Source organism: Canis lupus, chromosome 9 (assembly GCF_011100685.1).
Source record: "Canis lupus familiaris isolate Mischka breed German Shepherd chromosome 9, alternate assembly UU_Cfam_GSD_1.0, whole genome shotgun sequence".
NCBI classification, from domain to species: Eukaryota; Metazoa; Chordata; class Mammalia; order Carnivora; family Canidae; genus Canis; species Canis lupus.
The window spans coordinates 31,625,128-31,651,642 of NC_049230.1; the positions used below are offsets into that span (position 1 = coordinate 31,625,128).

Consider the following 26,515-nt stretch of genomic DNA (forward strand, 5'->3'; position numbering starts at 1 on the left):
TGGCTCTATGACATCAAACAGGTTTTCTTCATCTGTAAAATGAGGATGATAAACTTGGCACAGTGCCCAGGCTCTAACTAAGCAGGCAACACAGGTTGGCTATAATAATAACTATTATTATCATTTCCTTTAGTGTAAGAGTGTCTCCCTCAGGGGCGCCTGGGTGGCTCAGTGGGTTAAGCGTCTACCTTCAACTCACATCATGATCTCGGGGTCCTGGGACAGAGCCCCACATCTGCATCCTCTGTAACTGGGCTCCCTGCTCAGCAGGGAGTCAGCTGCTCTGTCTCCCTCTGCCCCTCCCCCCAGCTCATACTCTCAATCTCTCTCTCTCTCTCAAATAAATAAAATCTTTTTTTAAAAAAGTGTCTTCCTTAGACCTGCTAACCTCTATTAATCTGTCCCTATACAGATAAATTTCCCAGATGATTTTCACTTAGGAAAGAGAGATTATGATTGTTTTTAAAAAATTTCCATAACCCTTAAACTTTTCATATCCTTTAGCCAAATGTGAGAATCTGAGCAAAGAAACCTAACCAGAGGAATTATATATATCATAGCACAATATTTAAGACAAAGAGCCAAAAACAGAGGTAAGGTCACAACTGTGAACTGTCTTCATAGAATGGAATATTAAGAAATCACTAAATATAAATTCAAAAAAATGTGTAGAAGTTATTTTGGAAGTGAAAAAAAAGCCAGAGAGCATATCCACCATACAATCAAAATTACGTATAGAAAAAGTAAACCACAGTTTACTTGCCAAGATCTGCAAGTACAGGTTGTCATTGGGGTGAGAGATGAATGATTCTTCTTCCTTTTTTTTTCTTTTCTACATTTTCCAAATGTTCCACAATGGAAATTTTTTTTTAAAACCCTCAATTTTTAAAAGTGTATTCTTTGTTATGCTTTCAAATCAAAACTACATTAAGAGCTCTGCCTCAATTAGGATCCACAGATGTGTACGGCCAGGATCGATCTGCTCCAGGTCTCACCGTGCAGCCTTACGCTCTTCCCGCTTCCCCCACAGCCAGCCCCCAAGCTTCATAATCCAGATGGTCAAACACTTTAGATAACTACTCAGGGCGTGACCTGGAAACCGTCAACATCAGCATCACTGAACCATGGGTCAGAAATGCAGACTCTCAGGCCTCTTCCCTAAAAAGGGAATTAGAATCTGCATTTTAACAAGATCCCCAGGGGCAAGGTTCTTAGAGAAATAACAAAATAAGAGACACTCTAATGGTTTCGTTTGGATTTGAAGCTCACTTGGACCACTAACTTAAAACAAAGGGACCTCAGTCCCAATATCGGCTTCGAGGCTTCAAGCATGTTTCTCTGCCGCTCTGTGCCTTGGTTTTCCTCATCTGGGAAATGGGGATGATAAACTCAGCCTGGTGCCTAGCAAGTGCAGAGAATGGAGGCTGCAGTGCAAGTAAGCCATTGCTGATAGGTCTAAATAAATGCTTCTCGTCAGGCTTGTTACAATAGGCCCGGCACTCTGGGAGAGCTCGGTACCCGGCCCACAGCGCGTGTGTAATAAACAACTGGCAAGAACGCAGGCGACATTTATTAATTCCTGACTAGGATTGTTCCATGCTTTTTTTTTTTTTTTTTAGGATGTAACACAATCAAAGCTGCCAGTTTTCTCCCTTCCATCATGCAAAACCGGGCCAGCTCCCACCTCCGCCAGGCAGTACGCTTACTGTCAATTCCTAGGGCTACAGCGGTGCACGGCTCTACCTCGCAGCCCTCTACCGCCGCACCTGACTGTGACTCCGCCCACCGCCCAGGCCACGCCCAGGCCACGCCCAGGCCACGCCCAGGCCACGCCCAGGCCACGCCCAGGCCCTTCCGCTCGGCCCCGCCCCCTCCAGGCCCGTCGGCCTCCGCGCCGCCCCTCGCACCTCCGCCGCGCCGCGCCCCGCCCCGCCCCGCCCCGCCCCGCCCCGCCCCGCCCCGCCCGCGCCGTCCGGCTCGGCGTGCGTGCGGCCTCGCGGGGCCCTCCGCTGGCGTTGGCGCCCGGGCAGGCTGCGGAGCGAGGGCGGCCCCAGGCCCGGGTCGCGGAGCCGCGTTCCCACCCACGCGAGGTAGGGCCGGAGGGGCGGGGGGCTGCGGGCTGCGGGCTGCGGGCTGCGGGCTGCGGCGTGCGGGCCCCGGGCTAACGGTCGCGGCCGCGTCCCTGCCGAGCAGCCGCCGCCTCCTGCGGCAGGCGCGGCTGGCGGGGGGCTCCGGGGGCGGGCGGCTGGGAGCACCGGGCGCGCGCGCGTCCCGGGAGGCAGCGCCCCCGCCCCCACCCCGCCCCGCAGGCTCCCCCGGAAGGCGGCGCGCGGCCCCGCGAGCCAGCCCGGGTGTACCCCGCCTGTTCCTCTCCCAGTTCGAAAGCGGCGTTGGACGCGATGGAAGCGGAGAGGCGGCCGGCGCCGCACGAGGGCCTGTTTGCCGACGGGCACCTGGTCCTGTGGACGCTGTGCTCGGTGCTGCTGCCGGTGTTCATCACCTTCTGGTGCAGCCTCCAGCGCTCGCGTCGCCAGCTGCACCGCAGGGACATCTTCCGCAAGAGCAAGCACGGCTGGCGCGACACGGACCTGTTCAGCCAGCCCACCTACTGCTGCGTGTGCGCGCAGCACATTCTGCTGGGCGCTTTCTGCGACTGCTGCGGGCTGCGCGTGGACGAGGGCTGCCTCAAGAAGGCCGACAAGCGCTTCCCGTGCAAGGAGATCATGCTCAAGAGTGACGCCAGGGCCCCGGACGCCATGCCCCACCACTGGATCCGAGGCAACGTGCCCCTGTGCAGCTGCTGTGTGGTCTGCAAGCAGCAGTGCGGCAGCCAGCCCAAGCTCTGCGATTACAGGTGAGGCCTTTGTGGGTCCTCGCGGTCCCGGAATGCGTGGTAAGCCACGCGGCAGGATCCCCTGGAGCGGGCGCAGAGGCCTACCTTGACCTCTGCCAGTGGCCTCCACTGCCCACTGGAAGGAAACAAGTTCATAAACGTCCCTGGTATCCGACAAACAGGGCAGCTTTGCAGTGGGCATCGGCCTGGACGATACCTCCATGCCCTACTCCTCAGCCCGCGTGCCCTTTTAGGTAATGACACTTGGGCCTTAATTCGGATCCAGAGATCTCCAAGTGCTGCATACTTCATAGCCACTGTGCCTAGTATTTTAGCGTTTATTCCTATTGATTATCTCCATTTTAAGTAAGGAACAACGAAGTATGGACACAATTCGCTTTTCTCTGGACTCGTGAAACTGATCGTCCTCCGGGTGGTATTATAAATGGGCAGTGAAAACCAGTGTCCTTCCATGGCAGCCCTGGAAGCATCTTTTTCGAATATAGACGTCCCCACTGTAGCGAAAGGTAACACTTAGAGGGGCTCTCCTTTTGTCACATGGCCTGGCAGGACATGTAGCATCTCAGACCAAAGCCTTTGGTTAAGCCAGAAATATTTTAGCAGCTTCTAAATACACACACGACAACACATTAATGTTCTTAAATACTATCTGAAAATAGGGGAAGATGCCCTTTGCTCTTGTTAGAGATTGGTAATGAGGGAGGCTGCTTCTGCAGATCATTTGATCTAACTCATTTTACAGTTAAGAGAATTATACGCGGTGGTAAAATAGACCTGCTCTCTGGGATTTGTAACCCCCAGGATAGGGTTAGGCATACCGACATGCCTAGCCTTGGCTCAGCCTTACGTCTGGACATCTTCATTGTTATGAGTTTTACTTCTGACAAGTGGAAAGGGCTCTCTAAACCTATTTAGAAACTAAAATAGAAACCTGACACTGGATGGCAAGTTACTTTTTTGTTTTTGTCTTTATTTTGTATTTTACTTCAAAATCTTTTTTTTTTTTTTCTTTTAACTTAGCATGAGCACTGTTAGGTCAACACCTATTTTTATACTTCAGATTTAGACTTAAGAAAATTTTTCAAAAATATGTTTTAAACAACTACAGAGTTTTATAACCATTGATTTTATTTGTTATCTTTCAAATTTAGAAGTCCTTTTGGCATCAGCGAGAGCTAGGTTATAACCCAGCGTCTTTAAGTAAACTTTGTAATTCTCTCTGTAAGTCACCTTTAGCTTCAAAAGCTGGAATTAGTTGGAAAGAAGACATGACTTGCATCTTATTTCCTTCCCTTCTTTGTGTCTGTGCAGAATTAGATAAAAATGGCTTCTATAAATATCTTAACTGTGCTTTAGATACTCCTTAACGAATAAGCCTAGTGCTCTGATCCTCCACCTGAATAATCTTAGAAACGCATTATCAGATCCAGTCCCTGCTCTACTTAAACCCTTTCAGTTGCTCTGGTCACTTACCCTGATGAACCTTCAGTGTGAACTTCAGGTGCTTACCACGGTACCCAGAGTCTCATGTGCTCTCTGGACCCCACCTGCATGACAAAACGCCGAGCTGGTTGTGGCTTCCTTAAAATATCAGACTCTTTCATTCTGCCCTTCCCTTTCTCAAGGCTGTCCTCCCCTGGGTAGCTTCTAGTTATCCTTAGGGACTCATCTCATGCCCTTTCCTCCAAGAACCCTTACCTGATCTTCTATTCATCCCCAAGCCCACATCTTTTCTTCTCGGTGATGACATTCTATCCTATATTTCAGTAGTTTTCAGAGTAGGTTCCCCAGACCAGCAGCATTAGCATCATTTGGAAACTTGGTAGAAATGCAAATTCTAGTGTTGCCAGATTAAGCAAACAAAACATTTGCAGTATTTGAGACAGACTTATACCCGTTATACCTGATAAAAACTATTTATCTGAAATTGAAATTTAACCAAACATCTTCTAGTTTCCTGGCAACCCTACGTCTACCCCAGACCCACTGAATCAGGAACTTGGCCTGGAGACCAGCAATCTTTGCTCTAGCAGGACCTGCAGATAATTCTAAAGTTGAGGAGACACTGCTGTATTTATGTACGTTTCATAACATCAGCCTCTGTCCTTAGTGTTGTATCCTCCCCTTTGTGCGCAATGAATGTGAGGATAGATCTTTTCCTCACGAGGTTCTTCTTACCAGTTACTGAGCCATCTGTTCCCAGCATGCTAGAACCCCTCACTAATGGTAGAAACGATCTCTGTATAATTTAGGAAGTGTTTATTATTCCCATGGGGAAAAGCGCACAGTGTCCTGAATGTCCCGCAGTGTGCTGATTAATTTTAGCCAATAATCTTATGCAGGATTACTGTCTGCTATGACCTTCTGTAGGAATGAGATATTTCAGAAAAATAAACAAAATAAATATCTATTTAGAACCTTTAAACACAAGCCAGACTGTCCGTCTCTGGATTTTATCCAGCCGTGGCAAGCGCCCCTTCCATGTCTATATCACAATCTAAGTAAGTACAAGACTTAAGAGAACTGCATAGACTCAGGTAATAAGTGATTTTATCACACTGCAGTTAAGCTCTGCAGAATGAGTGACAAAGGCCCTTTAATTTACACTCATTAGGTCATTATTTAATTTTCACATAGCAAATACCCATTTTGTGCCAGGCACTGTGCCAGATTCTACTTTCCCTGTAGGCTTTTTCTCTTGTGAGTATATTCTCACATCCACCCCAACCACTATAATGTGTGTCTGCACCTGGTGTCTCACACGCCTTCCTGGTCTTCCTTTTTTCCTTCCCACTTCTCTTCTGACTAAAATAGGGAATTATAATTATTCATTACATTTTTTTAAATAAACCTTTGTTCCCCATAGTATGCCATCTCTTATTAGGAAAACTTAAGGTACCTTTTTATTTATAAGACCTTTTCATTACATCCTGTCACTGCATGCCCCCTTCCTCCCCCGCACGTGTGGGCTCTGGCGCACAAACATGCTGATTAATGAAACAAAGCTTCTGACTTTTAGCAGGTAATTACATCGACTACTTCAGTCTTGGCTTTGATCTTAAACTTTATGTTTCTGTGTTCTCTTGGTATGTATTTATTCATTTCATTCATTATCTGAAACAGTGAAAAGGTACCAGATCACCTTCTAGAGCAGAGGCAGACGAACTTTGTATAAAGAGCCAAAACTAAGTATTTTAGGCTTTGCAGACCATTACTTAACTCACTGTCCATCATAATACAAAACCAGCCCTAGACAGTACATAAACGAAACGGTGTTGCTGAAGTATTGGAAGGTAAAAATCTCATAAAGTCTCTAATACTTTTAAATGATTCAGCAGTATATGAGTTCACATCAAAAGAGGTAAAGCAATTGTGGGAAAAAAGATTAAGGATCAGAGTGAAAGGTTGGCTTAAGGTCATTTTGCTATCCTTTCGACTTCTATGTAGGTTTAAAATTTTTCAAAGTAAAAAGATAAGCAGTTAGTCAATGACATGATTGTTGAAACTAAAACATCAAGACATTAGTAGTGTCTTATTCTCCCATCAGGTTTGAAATCTAGGTTAAACCCTAATAACAAAATAAAGAAACCAGTCCCAATTTTGACTATGGTAGTTGTAAGGAAAAGTCTAATGTTTCATAGCTTGCAAGCATTTGGCTCTAGCTTTACAGAGCCAAGGCTGATAATAACCATCATTTTAGTTAAAAGAATCTGTTGTGAAATTTATGAGAATGTAGTAAATGATAAAGATGTCCCAAATCAGCTGGGATAGAAAAGATTATGAATTGTGCTGGGACAGGTACTCTTTGGGGGGTGGGGGGGGAAGAAGCGAGATTTTTGGGACGCCTGAGTGGCTCAGCAGTTGAACGTCTGCATTTGGCTCAGGGCGTGATCCCAGAGTCCCGGGATCAAGTCCCACATCGGGCTCCCTGCATGGAGTCTGCTTCTCCCTCTGCCTGTGTCTGCCTCTCTCTCTCTCTCTGTCTCTCATGAATAAATAGATGATATCTTTAAAAAAAAAACAAAAACAAAAAAAATGAGATTTTCGTATCATACTATATACCAAAATAAACACTAGATATATTAAAGCAGGGGCTCTTAGTTCACAGATGAATAAGGTTCTAAGAAACCTAGACACTTCCATGAGTTTCTCAGTGGAACCTCTAGCCCTAGAAGCAGCACGGTAATTAAAGACATAGATAGATATGGGGGCACCTGGGTGGCTCAGTCAGTTAAGCACCTGCCTTTGGCTCAGGTCATGATCTCCAGGTCCTGGGAACAAGCCCCCACATTGAGCCCCCCCATCAGGCTCCCTGCTCAGTGGGGAGTCTGCTTCTCCCTCTGCCCCTCCCCCTGCTTGTGTGTACGCTTTCTCTGTCTCTCTTTCTCTCTCTCTCTCTCAAATAAAATCTTTTTTTAAAAAGATGTAAGTATGAAAACTGAATGGGTGGGATGGGGGTTTAGCGGAATAACGATAGGCAAGTGTCTTTTTGGAAATGGTGAAGGACTTCAGGGCATAAAAACATTTAAATAAACCACAGAGGGAAAGAGATCTATCAAGAAATAATTTTTTAAAAAGATTTCATTTATTTATTCATGAGAGACCGAGAGAGAGGCAGAGACTGAGGCAGAGGGAGAAGCATCTCCATGCAGGGAGCCCGACATGGGACTCGATCCTAAACTGCTGAGCCACCCAGGCTGCCCAAGAGATAAATTTTTTTTTTAAGATTTTATTTATTTATTCATGAGACACAGAGAGAGAGAGAGAGAGAGGCAGAGGCACAGCAAAGGGAAGAGCAGGCTCCATGTAGGAAGCCCAATACAAAACTCGATCCCGGTACTCCAGGATCACGTCCTGGGCTGAAGGCAGACGCTTAACCGCTGAGCCACCCAGGCGACCCTCAAAAGTACATTTAAAAGAAAACTGAAAAAAAAAAAAAAAAAAAAACCTGAAACAAATTTGCAATAAATGTGACAGAAGGGGTTGATATCCTGCAAAGTAAAAAGTACATGCAATTATTAAAAGTTAGTAAAAGATGAATATGGGTCATGAGTCAATTCACAGAAGCAGGCAGAAAAATATACAGCTTCACTAGTGATCAAAGACCCCCCAAATTAAAACAAAAGTCTTCTATCCAATTATCAAAGAAAACATTTAAAACACTAATGTGCAGGATTAGCAAGTGTTAGATATGATGAACATCTCCATGCACTGAAAACAAGGACACTAGACAGACATATCAGTGACTATATTGTATATTTAAAATGAGTGTACATATTATGTGTCAACTATACTCAAAAAAATTATGGAAGAATTATTAAAGAAAAAAATCTTAGGAAAATACATGCCCTTTGAGCAGGAAATTGACTTCTAGGATTCCAGAGAAATAATCTCATTTCTGTTTATGGTAGTTCATCATGTTGTTTATACTTAGAAAAATAAATTATCTAAATGTCTTGTACAGGAGACTATAGAGTAAAAAAAAGTGAATGTTCTTCTTACCCCTGAGTCCCACTTTTCTTACTGGAGGAAACCTATGTGAAATAATTCAGGGGTACTCTTTCAGGTTATTTGCAATAACAATATCCTCTTTTTAAAGTTAATAGCACAGTAGATGGAGTTGGTATACTTTGCAGTACACATGTATTGTGTATTGTGTATTTAAAATCAAGTATAAACAAAACATATGCAGGTTATTTTATAGTTTACTAACAGATAATGCAGATAACACTTCTTTCAGCAGCAAATAGGACTCCTGAGTAAATAGCAGTAATCACTTGGCAAATCTGAACATCCACCGGAAAAAAACAACCTTAAAATAGAAGTCCAAAAAAAGTCCAAGTTGACCTTGGGCAAAAACCTTTTATCCTCTTTTTTTTTAATTATTCATTTAATTATAACCATTATTTTCTGTCAGCCTGCTTTTGTCTATACAGTCAGCTCTGCCTTATTTGTGAGTGGATTAAATTCTTAGCAGATTAATAATGGAAACCCGGGACCTTTTCCAGCACTATTCTGTTTATTTCACACACATGGCCATCCAGAGGTAAATCTGAATATAAATGTCTTCTGCCTGTATTTCAAATGCAATATATAGACTAGTTTTGTATTAACTGCCAACAAGAAATTGACTGTCTTACTCTACTTACTAGACTGTTCAAGGATGTCCTAACGTAGGAGGTTTTCAAACTGGACCCAGGCCAGTGGAGCATTTCATTAAGCAGCAAGGACTTTTAGGCCTCACAAACATATTTCAACCAAAACACAAATAATTGGGCAGCCCCGGTGGCGCAGCAGTTTAGCGCTGCCTGCAGCCTGGGGTGTGATCCTGGAGACCCTGGATCGAGTCCCATGTCGGGCTCCCTGCATGGAGCCTGCTTCTCCCTCTGCCTGTGCCTCTGCCCCTTTCTCTCTCTCTCTGTCTCTATGAATAAATAAATAAAATCTTTAAAAAAAAAAAAACACACAAATAATTCGGATTCAGAACCATTGTCGTAGACCCAGTTTTTTTGTTTATGTGGATTATGTCTACAGGCATTTCCATGTTTCACATTAAAACTGAGAAATTGTTTAAACATTCCTTTTTAAAGTAACATAACAATATTTTTATGAAAAAGAAATGAAACTTGAGAAGAGTGACACTGTTTTACTTTTTTGGTACATTTCTTTGGCTTAGAGGCCACCTACATACTCCTATCTGCTTCTGCATTGGGTCTGCACACTCCTGAGAGAAGGAAAATGGAATAGCATCTTGGTATTACTATTAAAGTGATTTTTTTTTTTAAGTTGGCTCCACACCAGGCACGGAGACCAACATGGAGCCAGAACTCATGACCCCAAGGTCAAGACCTGAGCTGACATCAAGAGTCAGACACTTAACTGACTGAGCCACCCAGGTGCCCCTTATTATTAAAGTGATTTTAACCTCAGAGTCGTCTTGGAAGGATCTTTGGGGGCCCTGGACCACACTTTAACTTTTTTTTTTTTTAATTTTTATTTATTTATGATAGTCACAGAGAGAGAGAGAGGCAGAGACACAAGCAGAGGGAGAAGCAGGCTCCATGCACCGGGAGCCCGACGTGGGATTCGATCCCGGGTCTCCAGGATCGCGCCCTGGGCCAAAGGCTGGCGCTAAACCTCTGCGCCACCCAGGGATCCCCTGGACCACACTTTAAAAACCACTGTTAGATTACACTGCCAAGTATATTCAAACTTGATCACTCCTTTTCACTATGCAGGCAGTTACAAATCTTTTATTTAGTAGATTTTATGTTCTAATAATGATGAGATTACTACTAATTTTTTTTACAGGAACAATCTGTTTACACATCAGTGAAATTATGGTTTAAAATTAATTATTGTCTTTGTTTCTTTCTTCCCACAGGTGCATTTGGTGTCAGAAAACAGTACATGATGAGTGCATGAAAAATAGCTTGAAGAATGAAAAATGTGATTTTGGAGAATTCAGAAACCTCATCATTCCCCCAAGTTATTTGACTTCTATCAATCAGATGCGTAAAGACAAAAAAACGGATTATGCAGTGGTAATTAGAGTTCATTTTTCCTAATGTAATTGATTTTCACAAGTCATTGAAGTCCGTGTGCAACAAGTATGGGGCATTGAGGGAAGAATCACTATGGTGAGCTGTAGAACCCCGCCTAGTGGTCAGAGATGTGCCACAGGGTTTGGCTCTGGAGCGCTTTCATGTTGAAAGGGAAATTGGAAATGTTCTCTTACTGGTTTCTCAATCGGTGCCTGCATCTGAATCACACGGGGAGCTTTTTGAGAATAAATTCCCAAGCCCCCCCCCCCCCCCCCCGCCCCACCGCCATCACCAGGTTTGGTTTAGTGGGTGGAAGGCAGGTCCCAGGAATATGTATTTCTTTAGGGTCCTCAGATAACTCTGATAAACATCCAGCTTTGAAATTCTTTATTACTATCTGTGAAAAGAAAACATGGATTTTCCTCACACGTTATTCTAACCGAATTTTTTATTTGGAACTTTATGTAGGGTGCCTAAAGATAGATTTACATTGCACATTAGGTGCTCCTTACAAATAATTTGAACATTAAAGGTGTTAACACTTTGCAGGATATATGTGTATGGAAACGGATATAAATGTATCTCTCAGTCTTTATGTAGTTCTTAAGGGATAACTTTAAAAAACTGCATTTATTTCCTACTTGAATATGCCAAAATAATTGAACTATTTTATTTTGAAATTATATTTTATGTCTTTTCCAAGTTAGGATTTTATATCTTAAATGTCATCTTTGTCAGTATTCCTGCTGAAGAAAAAGACATTTTAAAATTTTAAAACAGTGGGACACCTGGGTGGCTCAGTGGGTTGAACATCCAAGTCCTGGTTTTGGCTCTGGTCATGATCTCAGGGTCCTGAGCCTGGGCTCCTCCCTCAGCATGGAGTATGCTTGTCCCTCTCGCTCTGCCCTGGGCTTCCCCCAGCTCACACATGCTCACTTGCTCTCTAAAATATTTTTTTTTTAATTAAGGCATTATGTTTAATGTTATACATGTTTTTTTAAATATACAGTCCCTTAATATGTCTGAATTCAATCTGAGACCCTGCAGGATGAGAAATGGTAAGTAAGGCCAGGGAGCATCTCCATTCAGGTTTACATCCACAAGGAGAAGGGAGAGGGAAGAAATGGATTGGTTAAAAGAACATGAATTTCATTTGACTTTGGCCTTTGTGCAAATCTGAATTCTTAAAACTGATTTTGAGTACCCCATTTAAAAAAAAACCCTTGCAAACTAAAATACATTAGAATACATCCAGAAAAGGACAAAGTAAGAGAGCAGAGAAAATCTGTCTATTCTGTGAACAGTTGAAAGAACTTAAAATGGATCACCTAGAAGACAAGGCTCATAAAAGATACAATGCTTCAGGTGTTTGAGCAGAAGTTTTGTGGAAGAACAAATAAAACTATTTCTGGTTGCTCTAGGAAGCAAAATTAGAATAAAGAGACATTATTGAAAGATTTTTAACTCCGTTTAAGTCAAACTTCCTAATAATTTGAGTTAATAGTGGAATGGGCTACCTTGTTAGTTCCTTATTATTTAGGCATCGCCCAGGTGACTTATCTAGAATAATGGAGAAGAGAATTAAGACATAAGTGCAAGTTGAATTATTCTCTCTGAGTTCACTTTCCATTCCTAGAATTCTTTGATTTATACATTGTATTCATTGTGCTGGGATAGTTGGTTTTCTCCCAGCAAATTTACAGCACCCATTACCAAGAAATGAAAATTTTATTGCTCAGTATCTTTGAGATATTAAACCCTTTTCACTTACATTAATTTTTTTTAGCTAGCCTCTAAGCTTGGAAAGCAGTGGACCCCATTAATAATCCTGGCCAACTCTCGTAGTGGAACTAACATGGGAGAAGGGCTGCTGGGAGAATTTAGGATCCTCCTAAACCCAGTCCAGGTAACGAAAGAGAAAAGCTTCTGTCTATATTAATCTTGTCATGTTTAGCTTTTCATTTTCCCTAAATTGTAGTGGTGGTTAATGCTTTAAACCAGTTGTCACTCTGTTATAGGAAAGAATTATAAGAGTACCAGACCATTTGAATATATGGAGAAAGGGATATTCTCATGGTGGGGATATAAAATGGTGCATCCACTTAAGAAAACAGCGCAGCAATTTCTTGAAAAGTTAAACAGAAATTCACCATACCACATAGCAATCCCATTTCTAGCAGACTGCCCAAGGGAAGTGAAAGCATAGGGGACATCCCACAAAGACTTTTAATGCAGATGTTCATAGTAGCAATATTCATAATAGCCAGAAAGTGGAAACAACCCAGCTGTCCATCAGCTGGCAAGTTGGTAAAACCAAATTTGCACCTACACAAGGGAATATCAGTCAGTGATAAGAAGGGACAAAGTACTGATGCATACATGCTACCATGGGTGAATCTCAAAAACGCGCAAAGTGAGCCAAGTGCAAGGACCCATATAGTTTGGCTCCATTTATATAACCTGTCCAGAAAAGCCAGGAGCACAGAGACAGAGGAGGTGCGTGGCTGCCTGAAGCCAGGCAGTGTGGGATCCTACATCCAGTGCTTGCATCCAGACACCAAGGGATCTTCTTAGAGCAGTGAAAATGTCCTGAACTGGATTATAGTGGTGCTTGCACAACTCCATAAACTTACCAAAAATCACTTCATTGTCCACTTTCAGTGGGTTCATTTTAAATGAGAGTTTTGTTATATGTAACTTATACCTCAATTTAAAAAATAAGAATCAGGGCGCCTGGTAGCTCAGTTGGTGAAGCGTCTACCTTCAGCTCAGGTCATGATCTCAGAGTCCTGGGATCGAGTGCTGCATCAGGCTCCCCGTTCAGTGGGGAGCCTGCTTCTCCCTCTCACTGTGCCTGCTGCTCCCCCTGTTTGTGTACTCCTCTGAAAGGAGCTTGTCCTCACAGATGGAGGACAATGTTGGATAAAAGTAATCTTTCCTTTTCTTTCATTTCTAGGTTTTCGATGTGACTAAAACTCCCCCAATCAAAGCCCTGCAGCTCTGTACTCTTCTCCCCTATCACTCAGCCCGAGTGCTTGTTTGCGGCGGGGACGGCACAGTGGGCTGGGTCCTGGACGCAGTGGATGAGATGAAGATGAAGGTATCTGTCTTTGAGACCTGTACGCCTCCCACAGCAGCAGCTCCGAAATAAGGGTTGTGGTATTCAGGCTGCCTTTCTTTCTACACTGAGGAGTGTTAGAAGACTTTACCGGTTTTGAATATAATGACTAAGCAGATCTTCTTACCTTCAGAAAAGCAACATATGGTTCAGTCTATGAGTTTTACCAAATACTGTTACCCCACAGATGGTCTGAAGAGAAGCCTCTCACCTGTATCTCTGGTTTTCTAGGGACAAGAAAAGTACATTCCACAGGTGGCGGTCCTGCCCTTGGGAACAGGCAACGATCTGTCCAACACCCTGGGCTGGGGCACAGGGTACGCAGGGGAGATCCCAGTCGCACAGGTCTTAAGAAACGTGATGGAAGCAGATGGAATTAAACTAGACAGGTGAGCAGTATTTCCCCTGAACAGTGGATTTCTGGAGCTTCAGGAATATCGTTTGGTTTAAAGATGAAGACTCGTGTGGTTATCGGATGTCATTTAAATGTACAAGATGGTGTTAGTTGTCCTCATCCACAGGCACTGGGCTTCTATTCTCTTACTATCTACTGTGTTATTATTGGAAGGACTGGAGTCACGGAGGCTGAGGATATCCCTCAGAATTTGCATCGTCATTTAGGCGTGCTTATTTTTTCAAATCCTGTTTTCATAGAAGAACATCATCTATAGGCATCCAGAATTGACTGGTAATAATTATAGTTAACTGGTGGTTAATTTAGTAATAATTACCTTTTTTTTTTTTTTTGTAACTTTTGTTTTTTAGATGGAAAGTTCAAGTAACAAATAAAGGGTACTACAACTTAAGAAAACCCAAGGTATGTTTTTCGGGCCTCAGTAGCAGATGGTTTCAGCAGACATGGGGAAGTGCCCCTTGTACACGTATGGCCCAGTGCCGGGATGCAGAGACGTGGTGCTTATTACCTCAAGGGACTGCTCCCAGAGCAGAAGAGAAACCCACATGTTCAGCCCTCAAGTTGAACTGCAAAGAGGGCCATGGGGGAAAACACAGGGCGGGTGCACTTCTTACCTCCTCAGCAGATCAGGCAGGAAAGACTACAGGGGAAGTGATGTGTGGAGGGTCCTTACAAGGCAAACACAATCTAGAACAACAGAGAAAGGCACACAAGGCTTTCCAGGCAGAGGAAGTAGATCCTACAGGTTGCAGATTCTGGGTAGCAACAACTACAGAGACAGTAGCTCAGTAGCTCTGTATTTTCCAGCAGATATTCTGGGGATGGAAAATAGCCTGGAAACTTGCACAAGGGCAAAACACTGGGACTCTCAGCAGGAAGACAGTTAAAAGATATTCTAGAGGTAGAATTGAGGGGCAATGTGGCAGCTGTTGGATATTAGGGAAAGAGAAGATAACACATTATACCATGTTTCTGGTTGTTTCAGCTGGATGTATGGAAATGACATTAACCAAGCTAAGAAAAAGAGAAAGAGTTTCAGGTTTGAAGAAGAGGAAGATGAGTTAGATTTGGGGCACACCACCCTCGAGGCTGTGGCACATTGGATGGAAGTTGGAAGTGCAAGCTCCAGGCTCAGGAGCAAGAGACAGAGCTGAGATGGAGACTGAGGGGTTTGTGCAGGGTGGGAAGTAGATAAAGCAGGGACCCTGAGAGTTGCAATGAAAGTGAAAAGCACATGTGATGGGAACACAGGCGTGGAAAGCCTGGATGCAAAGTAGAGCTGTGCTAGACGAAAAGATCTGAGGTGTAGCATGTGAACCAGAAGACCAAAATGAAATTCATATAGGTTGTTATTGGCCTTTGAACTGAAGCTTTATTTCTGGAAACTTCACTGGGTAGCATCAGCTCTAAGTGAAAAGTAACTGCAGAAGGTATTAAATTTTCACAAAGAACTCAAAGACTAAGATTCACATTTTTTACATATGTCATAGACTTAGACTGAAGCATAATCTGTTGCTTACTCTTACCCTTTTGCACAGGAATTCACAATGAACAACTATTTTTCTGTTGGACCTGATGCTCTCATGGCTCTCAATTTTCATGCTCATCGTGAGAAGGCACCATCTCTGTTTTCTAGCAGAATTCTTAATAAGGTGTGTTGGATAAAATAACATTTCCTGCTTATCACTGAAGGTACAGTAAAAATCAATAGTTCGATTCTATCTCGCACTCTTTCAAGTAGATTCAGATAGAACTTATGGAAACATTTACTTGCTCTGTTTTGTGTAAGACTGTCAAATTAGATCCTTAAATGTATTTTATCAGAGTAATTTATAACTGTGACAAGCTTTCTAAAATTCACATTTTGCTTAGGTGACAACTAATGGAAGTTGGAAATGGAAAGACGCATGTTGCTTATCTTATTTACGTAAATGTAAACTAAGGGAAAAAATTTTAGGCAGGAGAAAGTTTGGGTGAAGGCCTCAGTGGAAAAAACAGATTCCTGTAGCCTCAAAAAACTCCCAAAATGCAGATGAAGTAAGAGAAGCAGCAATTTGTTTACTATGGCTTTTAACTATGATCATCACTCTAATTTCTAGTACCATTAATTCCTTCGGTGGAGGTTTGATTTTGGAGTTTTTTAAATGACTTGATAATTAAGCAACAAGATGTGAAAATTAAATGCAAAACAGTTTTTCTCCTGGTTTTGTTTCACAGACATTTCAAATTTACAGAGTTCTTTCCTATTCATATAGTTACTAAGGCAGTGTTGCTGTTTGTATGATTAGTGATTAACATCTCAGAGCCTCCATCAACCTTCCTATATCCAAAAGTGATTATAAAATGTTCACTAGAATGATGTGTATTCCTGTTTCAGTGAGTAATTCTACCTTAGGAAAAGGTAGAATTTTCTGATTTTAATATAGTATTTCTTTGTAAAAAGTAGCTTTTTGGATAAACTGAGAGAAAACATCACTTAGGCGAACCGCTCCCTCTCAAATTCCCTGAAAAATGGACTAATTCAGCTCAAAAGTAATGGTGCCCATTATTCCCATGAGAATCTGGTCCATTCTAAGGAAACATGGCTCAATGGTCATGTCAGGAAACTTTGGTCTTTGTCTTGCTTTCAGAGCCTGGTAGGTTGTTTTGATATCCCTTTTTCTGTCCATTTCTCATAGGCTGTTTACTTATTCTATGGAACCAAAGACTGTTTAGTGCAAGAATGTAAAGATTTGAATAAAAAAATTGAGGTAAGTTTTTAAAGTTTTAGGTGATCTGTGGGTTGTAAACTTTTTTTTTTCTTTTAATAGAAGTGCTGAATTTTCTGTTAACATATTTCACTAACATACATGGAATATTTACTATGTGCCATGTAATTTATTAAATGCTTTATATGCATTATCCCACTAAATTGTCACCACAACCCTATAGGGCAGGTACTTTTATATTCTCATTATGCAGAGGAGAAAACTGTGTGAAATTAAGTAATTTGCCCAAATTCACGCAGTGTCCATCCATATACACCCATAATCAGGATCTGAACCCGAGTTTATCCACCTCCAGCCCATTTAACTGATACTGAACAGCTTCCCTTCATACTGGATGACAGACGTGAAGCAACCTCACACAGTGCCTGACCTCGTCAGTGACTCTCAGAGGAAGTTTAAACGCAAAGTTGAATTTATATTAGGTTGCCATGTTATCTTTCTTCTATACTAAAGTAAAGATGATATACAAGCAGTAAAAGTAGAATGTTAATGAGTGCTTATTGCTGCAGTATCCCTGACATCATGATATGGCAAAGTCTTATATGTATATTCCTTGCTTGCTTCCAGAAAGAATCTGTAATGGCTAACCATACCAACAAAGACATTAAGCCAGAAAAGCCTAGAACTAGTAAAATAAGTAAAAGGGAAAGCCAGGCAAACAGCTTGGAAAAAAGAAAAATAAGGGAATATGAGGAGCCTGATGATATGTACACCGAGGAAGGGCGTGGCGGTCAGGCTGATGCTGAGCTCACAGATTTTGCAGCCACGGCTCAGGATAGATAGCAAGATTTGCCATTAAAAAAAAAAGTTTTATCATCTACTTTATCATGTTTCCTTTATCCTGGCCTCTGATAGCATTGGTAAAGTGAAGCAAACATGATAATACTTTATTTTTATGTGTCTAATATTTTATTTATACAAAAATTATTTGTGGGGGTGCCTGGCTGGCTCTGTCAGTTAAGCATCTGCTTTAGGCTCAAGTCATAATCCTGGGGTCCTGGGATTGAGCGCCACATCTCAGCAGGGAGCCTGCTTCTCCCTTTCCTTCTGCCTGTCATTCTGCCTACTTGTGCTCTCTCTCTGTCAGATAAATAAGTAAAATATTACAAAAAAAAATTTACTTGTGAAGCCACCTATAAAATGCCAAGCACTGTCTTAGGTACTGGAGATACAGTGATAAATCCCTCATTCTGGGCAGCCTGGGTGGCTCAATGGTTCAGCGCCTGCCTTTGGCCCAGAGCATGATCCTGGAGACCCCGGATCAAGTCCCGCGTTGGGCTCCCAACATGGAGCCTGCTTCTCCCTCTGCCTGTCTCTCTCTGTGTGTGTCTCATTAATAAATAAATAAAAATCTTTTTTAAAAAATTAGGAAATTTGACAAGTCAGAGATTAGTAAATAAATAAATAAATCCCTTATTCTCACTAAGGTTATGGTGTAGATTGAAGGAAGATACTTAAACCACGCTGCAATACAGAATGAGGGATGACATGATAAGGAAAGTATTTGATCTTAAAAGAATAAGAGCAGCGCATAACCCAGAGGCTGGAGAAACTGTCTAGGGAAAGGGACCATACCAAGTCTTTCTTGAAGAAGTGACAAGGTGGAATCTGAAAATTAAGTAAGAGATAGCTAAGTGAAAAAGGAGGTGAAAATTGTTCTAGGCTGGGCAACCCTCTCAGATGGGTTTTGGGAGCTTTGTGCTCTATCATTCAATAACCTTCACTCTTGCTCAGTCAACCTTTACTGCCATTCCCCCTCCAAAAAAAGAAGATTGTTCTAGGCTAAGAAGAACACGTGTAGAGACCCAGAGGGAAGAAAGAACATGGTGTCTTTGAGTGAGTTGTAGCTGGAGCATAGCTTGTGGCAGGGAGAGGGGCAAGAGCTGAGGCCAGATGACAGAGGGGCCATGGTGGCCTGTCAGAGAAGTTGGATTTTGTGCTGAGCACGAATCAGGCACTGACAGGCTGTCATCGGGGATGGCATGTTTGCATTTTGTTAGTGCTGTGAGAGCGATGAGGAAGAGGAGAGACAGCTGGCTGGAGCACGTGGGGGAGGAGCTTGAGGAAGTGCCCTCCCTCACTCCCAGGTTGTCACTGGGAGTGAGGGAAATGGTAGCTACTTAGAAGTGGAGGGTGAAAGCGAAGAAGGCAAAGATGGCCCTAGCTTTGTGGCTTAGGTAGCTGGGGCCTGAAGCCTTCTCTCCTGGGAAGTAGGTGGTTGGGGCCATAAAGAAGATGCTTCATGTTAGCTCAGTGCCATGCATAGCAGTTTCAAGGGCTGCAATTGGTTGAAGTGTTTTATGGGCAGTAGGATACACAGTTTTGGCCCAGTGCTTTTCCCGGCCCAGTGAGCTAGAGCTAGCAGCCCCGAGATGGCAGTTAACGACGTGGCAGTGGCTGAGCTTCTCCTCCATAGTCTGCAGCCTGAGAAGAGTGTGGAGCCTTGGACATAGCCAACCTGAGGCAGGAGGTGGGACTGTCAGTGTTGTTTGAGAAGGACCACCCCAAGGAGAGTCTGGCTTCCAGAAGCAAAAGAAGGGAGTAGTTCAGGTGCCACAGCAAATCAGAAGAGGCCGGAAAAAAGATACTGAGATTTAATAAAAACTGTGCCATTTTAACCTTGGTAAAAAAAAAAATAATAATGAGGGATGCCTAGGTGGCTCAGGGGTTAAGTGCCTGCCTTCAGCTCAGGGCATGATCCTGGAGTGCCAGGATCGAGTCCCACATTGGGCTCCCTGCATGGAATCTGCTTCTCCCTCTGCCTCTCTCTCTCTCTGTGTCTCTCATGAATAAATAGATAAAATCCTAAAAAAAAAAAAAAAAAAAAAAGAATGTTACCATTAATGTATTATAATAACCACTGAATAGGAAGGCAGATTCCTTGGTGGGGGGCTGGGGGGTTGGGGGGCGGGGAGGAAGGAATCTGTTACACGTGCGTCTCTCACACCCTACATGTATGGAAATGGATGTGAATCCTGAGTGGATATGTCTGGAAATAGCATGCCCCATAGTAACTAACTCCTCGGATTTCTTTAAAGCTAGAACTGGATGGCGAGCGAGTAGAACTGCCTAACCTGGAAGGTATTATAGTTCTGAACATCGGATACTGGGGCGGTGGCTGCAGACTGTGGGAAGGGATGGGAGACGAGACTTACCCTCTAGCCAGGTGGGTACACTTGTGGTCACTTTTGATATGTCATGTTCCCTCGTTCTCTATAAACTGTTAATATTTTGTGTTCAAAATTTTTCGTTTTTCCATACCTCATTAATACGAATATTTAATAAGTCAGTTGTCCACCTTGGTGAAAACGTTGTTGTCCTAACATGGCTGGTTGTATTTCATGGCATCACCTAATCGGTGTTTCCTTTTTCCACCCGTAGGCATGACGACGGTTTGCTGGAGGTCGTTGGAGTGTACGGGTCTTTCCACTGTGCTCAGATTCAAGTGAAACTGGCAAACCCTTTCCGAATAGGACAAGCGCATACGGTGCGGGTAGGTGGAATGTTGCTCTGTGTTTCATCTGTACGTAGGCTCATGGTCTGAGTCCATTTCTAAGCCACTGCTGCGTTAGAAGATCTGCACACTATAGCTTCCCTTGAAGGGTGCTCTACAGCCTGCACTGTTGTTCAGCCTCTGCTGAAGGATTGGGTGTGAGGGGGAAGAGACAGGAAGTGTAGAAGAACCAAAGCTTTCAGTGGAAAAGAATCCCTTAAACCATTGATGACCAAAGATAAATTCAGATTAATTTTGTAAGAACGAAAGACTAAGAACTCCTTGAGAAAGGTTAAGGGGCTGTGGATGGTAGTATTAAGGAGGACCCCCTTCTGAACTTTTGGGGACTGACTTTTGTCTAATTATCTCCCCCATACCAGTTGATTTTGAAGTGCTCGATGATGCCCATGCAGGTAGATGGGGAGCCATGGGCCCAGGGGCCCTGCACCGTCACCATAACTCACAAGACACACGCACTGATGTTGTATTTCTCGGGAGAACAGACAGATGATGACATCTCCAGTACTTCAGATCAAGAGGACATAAAGGAAACTGAGTAGGCGGATGAGGAAATGAAAGAGTAAAATCCTCACCAACAAGTAGATACATAGTCATCCGGAAGTTAGAAATTCTCTACCAACTGTTTAGTCTTAATTTCACCAGTAGCATAATGGGGATACATTTATGTAAATAGCATTTCCCAGACAGCCAAATTTCCAGTTGTTTACAGATGCCTGTTCCTTTTTCAGCAGAACACCCCATTCATAATGCACTAACTTTAAAAAGTCACAGAATGTTAATTACTTGAAGGTGAAGTGTTTCTTGTGGCTTTATGTTGGAGAATGGGCCTTGCTCTGAGGCATGCACCCTCATTCCTTATTCTTGAGCACACATTTGATGGACATGTTACCCATCCAGCAAGATGTAGGTGGAAAAATCATTGCCATCTTCTTAATGTGTGACGCCATAACATTTTTAAGTAATTAACCCACTTTTTTGAAAGGATATGCTTAGTGTCAAACCAGCATGGTTAATGCAGGGCCTCCTCCTGCAGCTTGCCCCTGACCACTTCCTGCCTCCCAGCACTGAGTGGATCCATAAGGATCTATTTCCAGGAAACCTAAAAGGACAAGTGTTAAAGACAATACTTAAATTTTTTGTTATAATTTTTATCTTGAGAGCATTTTCAGACCCCCAAATGTTGTTCAGTTAATCTTACTAATGAACACGTTGAACTGAAATTCAGCATCTCATTTATGACCACGTGTAGCCAGCCGACAGTCACATAGGTGAGATGGTAAAGATGAACATTCAGAGCACTTTGGATTGAAATGTAGGGTTTCTGCGTTGGACTGTTGACCAGTTTCTCCTGAGTAAAAGACAGTATCAACAGTTCAAAAAAAGTACTGCAGAAAATTTGTCATAGTAATTGTTCAAAAAAAAGTTCAGTCATGATTACTAACTTCTAAAAGTCCAGTGGTCTTGTAGTATTTTGAAGTACAGTAGTTTTTGATATCCAAAGTACTTAACAGAAATTTCCCTTGGGGAAGTGGACAGATTCCTGTGCTAAAATGTTTGTATTTATTTATTTTAAAATGAGAGAGATATTTTTTTATTTATTTATTTTCTTCGTTGTGGTATACTTGTGGTTAGTGTTTACAATACATGGCTTTATTTAATATGTTAAATTTATCACATAGTCACAATTAGAAATGTAGCCTATTGACTAAGTAATTAAAACCCATAATTTAATTCTCCTGACATATATATTACCCAGATAATCTCATTTTCCAAATATATTACTCAATATTTTTTAAAAAGAGGGGAATGAAAGCACTGGCAAACAACTTTTGCATAACTGAAAGTTTTGTTTCATTGTTTTTATTTGACCCTCATTTGCCAAAAACTTATGGAAGGGCTAGTCTCATGGTTCACCGTTAGAGGGCGCTCTTCTGGTGTGAACCAGCCTGGTGTTTTTCTAACAAATGGCCCATTTTGTGGGCTTGGTGGTCTTTCATGACATTCATCTCTGAAAGACTAGACTGTATCTCCCAAAACAACATTAATCTTCTTTAGGGATCCATTTTGGATCTGTCATCCGTGAATTGCCATAAACTTAAATTTCATTGATCCTCAGGCTGGGGCCATGTTTTGAAGGAAAAAAGTAATGATACAGTAGTCAGTGCATTATATATATATAAAATGCTTTTATTCGGGTTAAGTTAACCTCTCTTCCAGATCTAAACAGGAGATGTTAAATTCTAGTATTGAAAGATTTTGTGAGTAAATCTGTTTTCACCTTTTTCATACGCCTTTGTTGAGGTTGGTGGGAGAGTTTTATAGATTTTCTTTTATGGACTGATCATGTTTTGAGTATAGTGAATTTTATTCCTTAACTCATGGTCAACATTGTTACAGAAACCACATTTTATAAATACACTGTTAAATTCACTTTGCTTTAGGCTGTAATTTATCTATAATATAATTCTATAATGCTAATTATAGAATCCAAGTAGTTAGTTTGGGATATCAGAATTAAAATAATCAAAATAACTATTTTTTAACCGTTAAAACTATACTCTAACCCTGATGTTACATTGGACTTAAAACAGGTTTATGTATAACACCCTTGTGTATTTAAACAAATTTTTTCAATTTTCATAATCCAGTAAGGTTTTTTCCCCCCTACTGACCGTTCATGAAGTTTTTCTGTTGCTTTATTCAGTCATTCAGACTTCATTTTCATTTAGGAAAGTTATTTCTGAATATCATTATCATAAAGTACCATTTTAGCAAAGCCCATTTACTTTTTAGGTACATTTACCCAGCATTTCAAATAAATGGATAGGCACATGTCTGGTTTTAAATAAGGGCAGTTTACAAGGCTCATGTTTGCAAGTTATATATTAGAGTAGCAGATGTCAACACTACCAGGGATTCTGTACTTTCCAAAAATAACTTGCCATGATATTTTCCTGTTCATTTTAAAGTGTCTTGACTTAAACATAATAGCAAATTCTACATTCTCAGGAAGAAATACACGAAGTAAAGCATATCTCCTTGTCTGTTTTTAGATTTCTCTCCTTTACCGTCTTAGTACATTCCTAATTCCTTAAACTTAGTGGCTTAAACACTGAATACCTGGCAGCTCCTAGGGATCCCTCCAGTAGATGGTGATAATTTTCAGTGCTTTGTTATGTTTAGCAGAAATCAAACTGACTTGTGTTTTAAAATACAGGTTGTCTAATAGGGAGATTACGTGATCTTAAATGAGTTTTAGGTTTTCTGTAACAATTAGCTGTGAACTCTTAATGTAGCTAATGTTTATACAAATTTTATAGTCAAAATTATTTATTTTTATTTTTGTAGGGTTGTCAAAACATGTAGTATTTGCTTTTTGAAATATGTTTGCCTAGAGTTGTAAAATATTCTGTGACTCAGAAATTGTAAAGTCCTTTTGGCATTGTAAAAATTAATACTACCAGCATGTCAAAAGAAAAATGGTTTGCATTTGTAATATAAAGTAAAATTGTATTTACTGTATATTATGGAATTTTAAATTTGCACTAAATAGAAGACTTTAAAGGTTATATTAATTTACAGATTCACGTGGATCCGAATTCATAATTTGTACTTGTTTGGCCAAAAAGGTCAACAGAATAGGTGATAATTTTGTGTGGTTTTTCCTTGAAATGATAATATTGAAGCAAGAACCAGCACTTTATATTCAGAATTTTTTTTAATTCTACCTAATTTGGAACAATAGAGTATAGGTAGATTTATCTTAAAAATATCTAGGAATTTAAAAAGAAAAAACAGTGGTGTTACTCTGTCCCAATCTGAATGAAGGTATGTTCCCAGCAACAAGATGGAAGAGGTGGTTTTGGTTTTAAAGTTTGTCCCTACTTTCTCAAATTTTCCCTTTAGGGCCTATCTCCTGTTTCTCAGAGTGTGATCTACGGGTGGTCTGCAGCATCAGAAGCCCCTGGGGAGCTGACTGACTCTGATGCTGAAGCCCAGCCCCTGACTTGATGAATCAGTGTTTCAGGAGATGGGACATAGGCATCTCTGGTTTTATTCACAAGGACCTTGAGTGCTCCTGATGCACACTGAAAAAAAATTTTTTTAAGATTTTACTTATTCATGAGAGAGACAGAGAGAGATGCAGAGACACAGACAGAGGGAGAAGCAGGCTCCATGCAGGGACCCTGACGTGTACTCGATCGCGGGTCTCCAGGATCAGGCCCCTGGCTGAAGGCGGCGCTAAACCGCTGAGCCACCAGGGCTGCCCTGAAATTTTTAAACCTACTGGCCCATACCGTACCTCATGTTGGCTTCTGTTGAATCGATACCTTGCAGACAAATCGAATTAATTGGATGTTCTTAAAATTGTCTAAGAAAAATTTTAGGAAGGGAGATTCCACTAACTGCTTTCTCCCCCCACCCCAAATCATTCTTCTAAAGGAATTCTATGAACAGTTTGTTCATATCCTATCCAAATTAATCTATCCGACTGCTTAAAAATTGGTAGCCTCAGATCCTTCTATGGAAATCGGTTTTGGACTGTGATCCATGGAAGCTTAGAGCACAAGCAGTGCTCAGGGATCAGTGGAGTAGACCCCCTCGGAGCTCCTGCTTTCTCTCTTCATTCGGCACAGCCCCCTGCTGGATGCTGCTTAAAATAAGTTTCCGTAGATAAAATCCTTCCTCTTCTTGAAAAAAAGGATTCCACTGTATTTTTTTTTAAGGGTTTAGAAGCCACTACTCTGATGACTTTTGTCACCTGGTTAATTTTCTGCTGATTTGTATATATTCAGAAACCTCATGTTTTTGGTGAAAAATATTTTGGAGGTCTTGGTTGCTGCTTGGAATATGACAACTTGGCTATTTCAAAGTTTTAAAGGCATTTTGTTGAATAGTAAAGCACTGGCTTAACCTCTGTTCCTCATGTTTCTAATTTTAGTGAAGAAATGGTCTGAGAATCCAGTTAATTTTAGTTCTGACAGTGTGCACGTGTGTGCGCGCGCACACACACACACACTTACTCCCAAGGCCCTGACTGTAGTCTGTGTGTGAGGCTCACAGGAATATCAAAAAGGTACGTTCCAGGGATCTGGAGAAAGAATCCAAAAATGTCACTGTCTCATACAGAAGTTCACAAAACTTAAATGATTGAAGTTAGTCATCTCCAGAAACATGTGAAGAAAGTGAGTCACCTAGAAGCTGCAGTTTCAAGCACATTGTTGACACCAGACACTTCCTCAGTTTCTGCTGGGGCCTGGGCTGCCTCCCCATGAAAGGGAAGCGTGCATACACACTGAGCAGGATAGACCATAGAAGTTGCCACAGTGTGGTGCTTTTTGGTGACCAGTGTGGGGAGTTGAAGAGGAGAGCTGGGAAGTTAGATTGCTGTCCTTGTTCCCCTCACACTGTCCAGGCTAACAGGGCATCTGACGGATGTGATCCGTCAGATGCCCAGACCATGCCATGTATGAGAACATTCCTGCTGGAAGGGCAGCCGTGCTAGTGTCAGAGGACGGTGGCTCATCAGAACATTTGATCTTGTTCCTCTAGTTCTGGGCCTGGCAGTCTCTCTGTAGAATGGTTGGCTTGAACGAGCCCTACAGATAGGGCGCACTCTGGTTTGTAATTCTATTTTATACAAGTCTAGAGCAGCCTGGATCCTTGGCCCTGATCAACTGGCAGGTAAGCTGGCGGCACTTGCTCTCGGAGCCCAGAGCGTCAGCACTTGGGATGGCCCCGCTGACACAGCCCACTGGCCCTGTGCACTTTCTCCCCCACCCCCGGCCCCAGGGCCACAGACCTACCACTTAACTACCCTGCTGTACTTGCCTTTGTTGCATTTGCTCTGTATTGTGGTCGATGCCTACAGACAGAGAAATGGAATTAAAGCATTTGATATGTTGAAAACGTTTGCTTGTTTTTTAATAAAATTTAAAGTTCACTCCAAAAAGCGTGATCCTGCGTTTTTTGACACAACAGTGAGATAAAAGAGGCAGCTTTGAATTAGTTTCCCAGAAGATGGTCCTTGGTCTGCAGCAGGACAAACTGTATGGGAGACTCTGGGTCAGCTGCTTGCAAACAGAAAGAAGAATGAGATTCGTACCGCTAATGGTTCTTGTAGCCTGGGGCAAAGCACTTGTACTTGAACGCACATTCATTCTTGTCATCTTTACCCAAAAGTTCCATTCTTACAAATTTTTTGAAGTAACTTAAAATTCCCTGTTCACTTACCTGCTTTTTTTAAACAGACAATGCCAAGGACAGTGTACCTTTTCCTGATCGGTCAGTTTAAACATGAA

The 26,515-nt window shown here is 42.0% G+C and overlaps 1 protein-coding gene across 1 annotated transcript; it reads left to right on the forward strand.

Annotated features, from left to right (window-relative positions):
* The first annotated feature begins 1,969 nt into the window (after positions 1-1,969).
* Positions 1,970-26,166, forward strand: DGKE (diacylglycerol kinase epsilon). Its single transcript, XM_038547806.1, has 12 exons — positions 1,970-2,090; positions 2,378-2,854; positions 10,239-10,398; positions 12,185-12,304; positions 13,355-13,498; positions 13,748-13,905; positions 14,282-14,333; positions 15,470-15,583; positions 16,610-16,681; positions 19,738-19,865; positions 20,081-20,192; positions 20,573-26,166. The coding sequence occupies exons 2-12, from the start codon at positions 2,400-2,402 to the stop codon at positions 20,750-20,752; spliced, it is 1,695 nt and encodes a 564-aa protein (XP_038403734.1). The 5' UTR covers positions 1,970-2,090; positions 2,378-2,399; the 3' UTR covers positions 20,753-26,166.
* Positions 26,167-26,515: the final 349 nt, after the last annotated feature.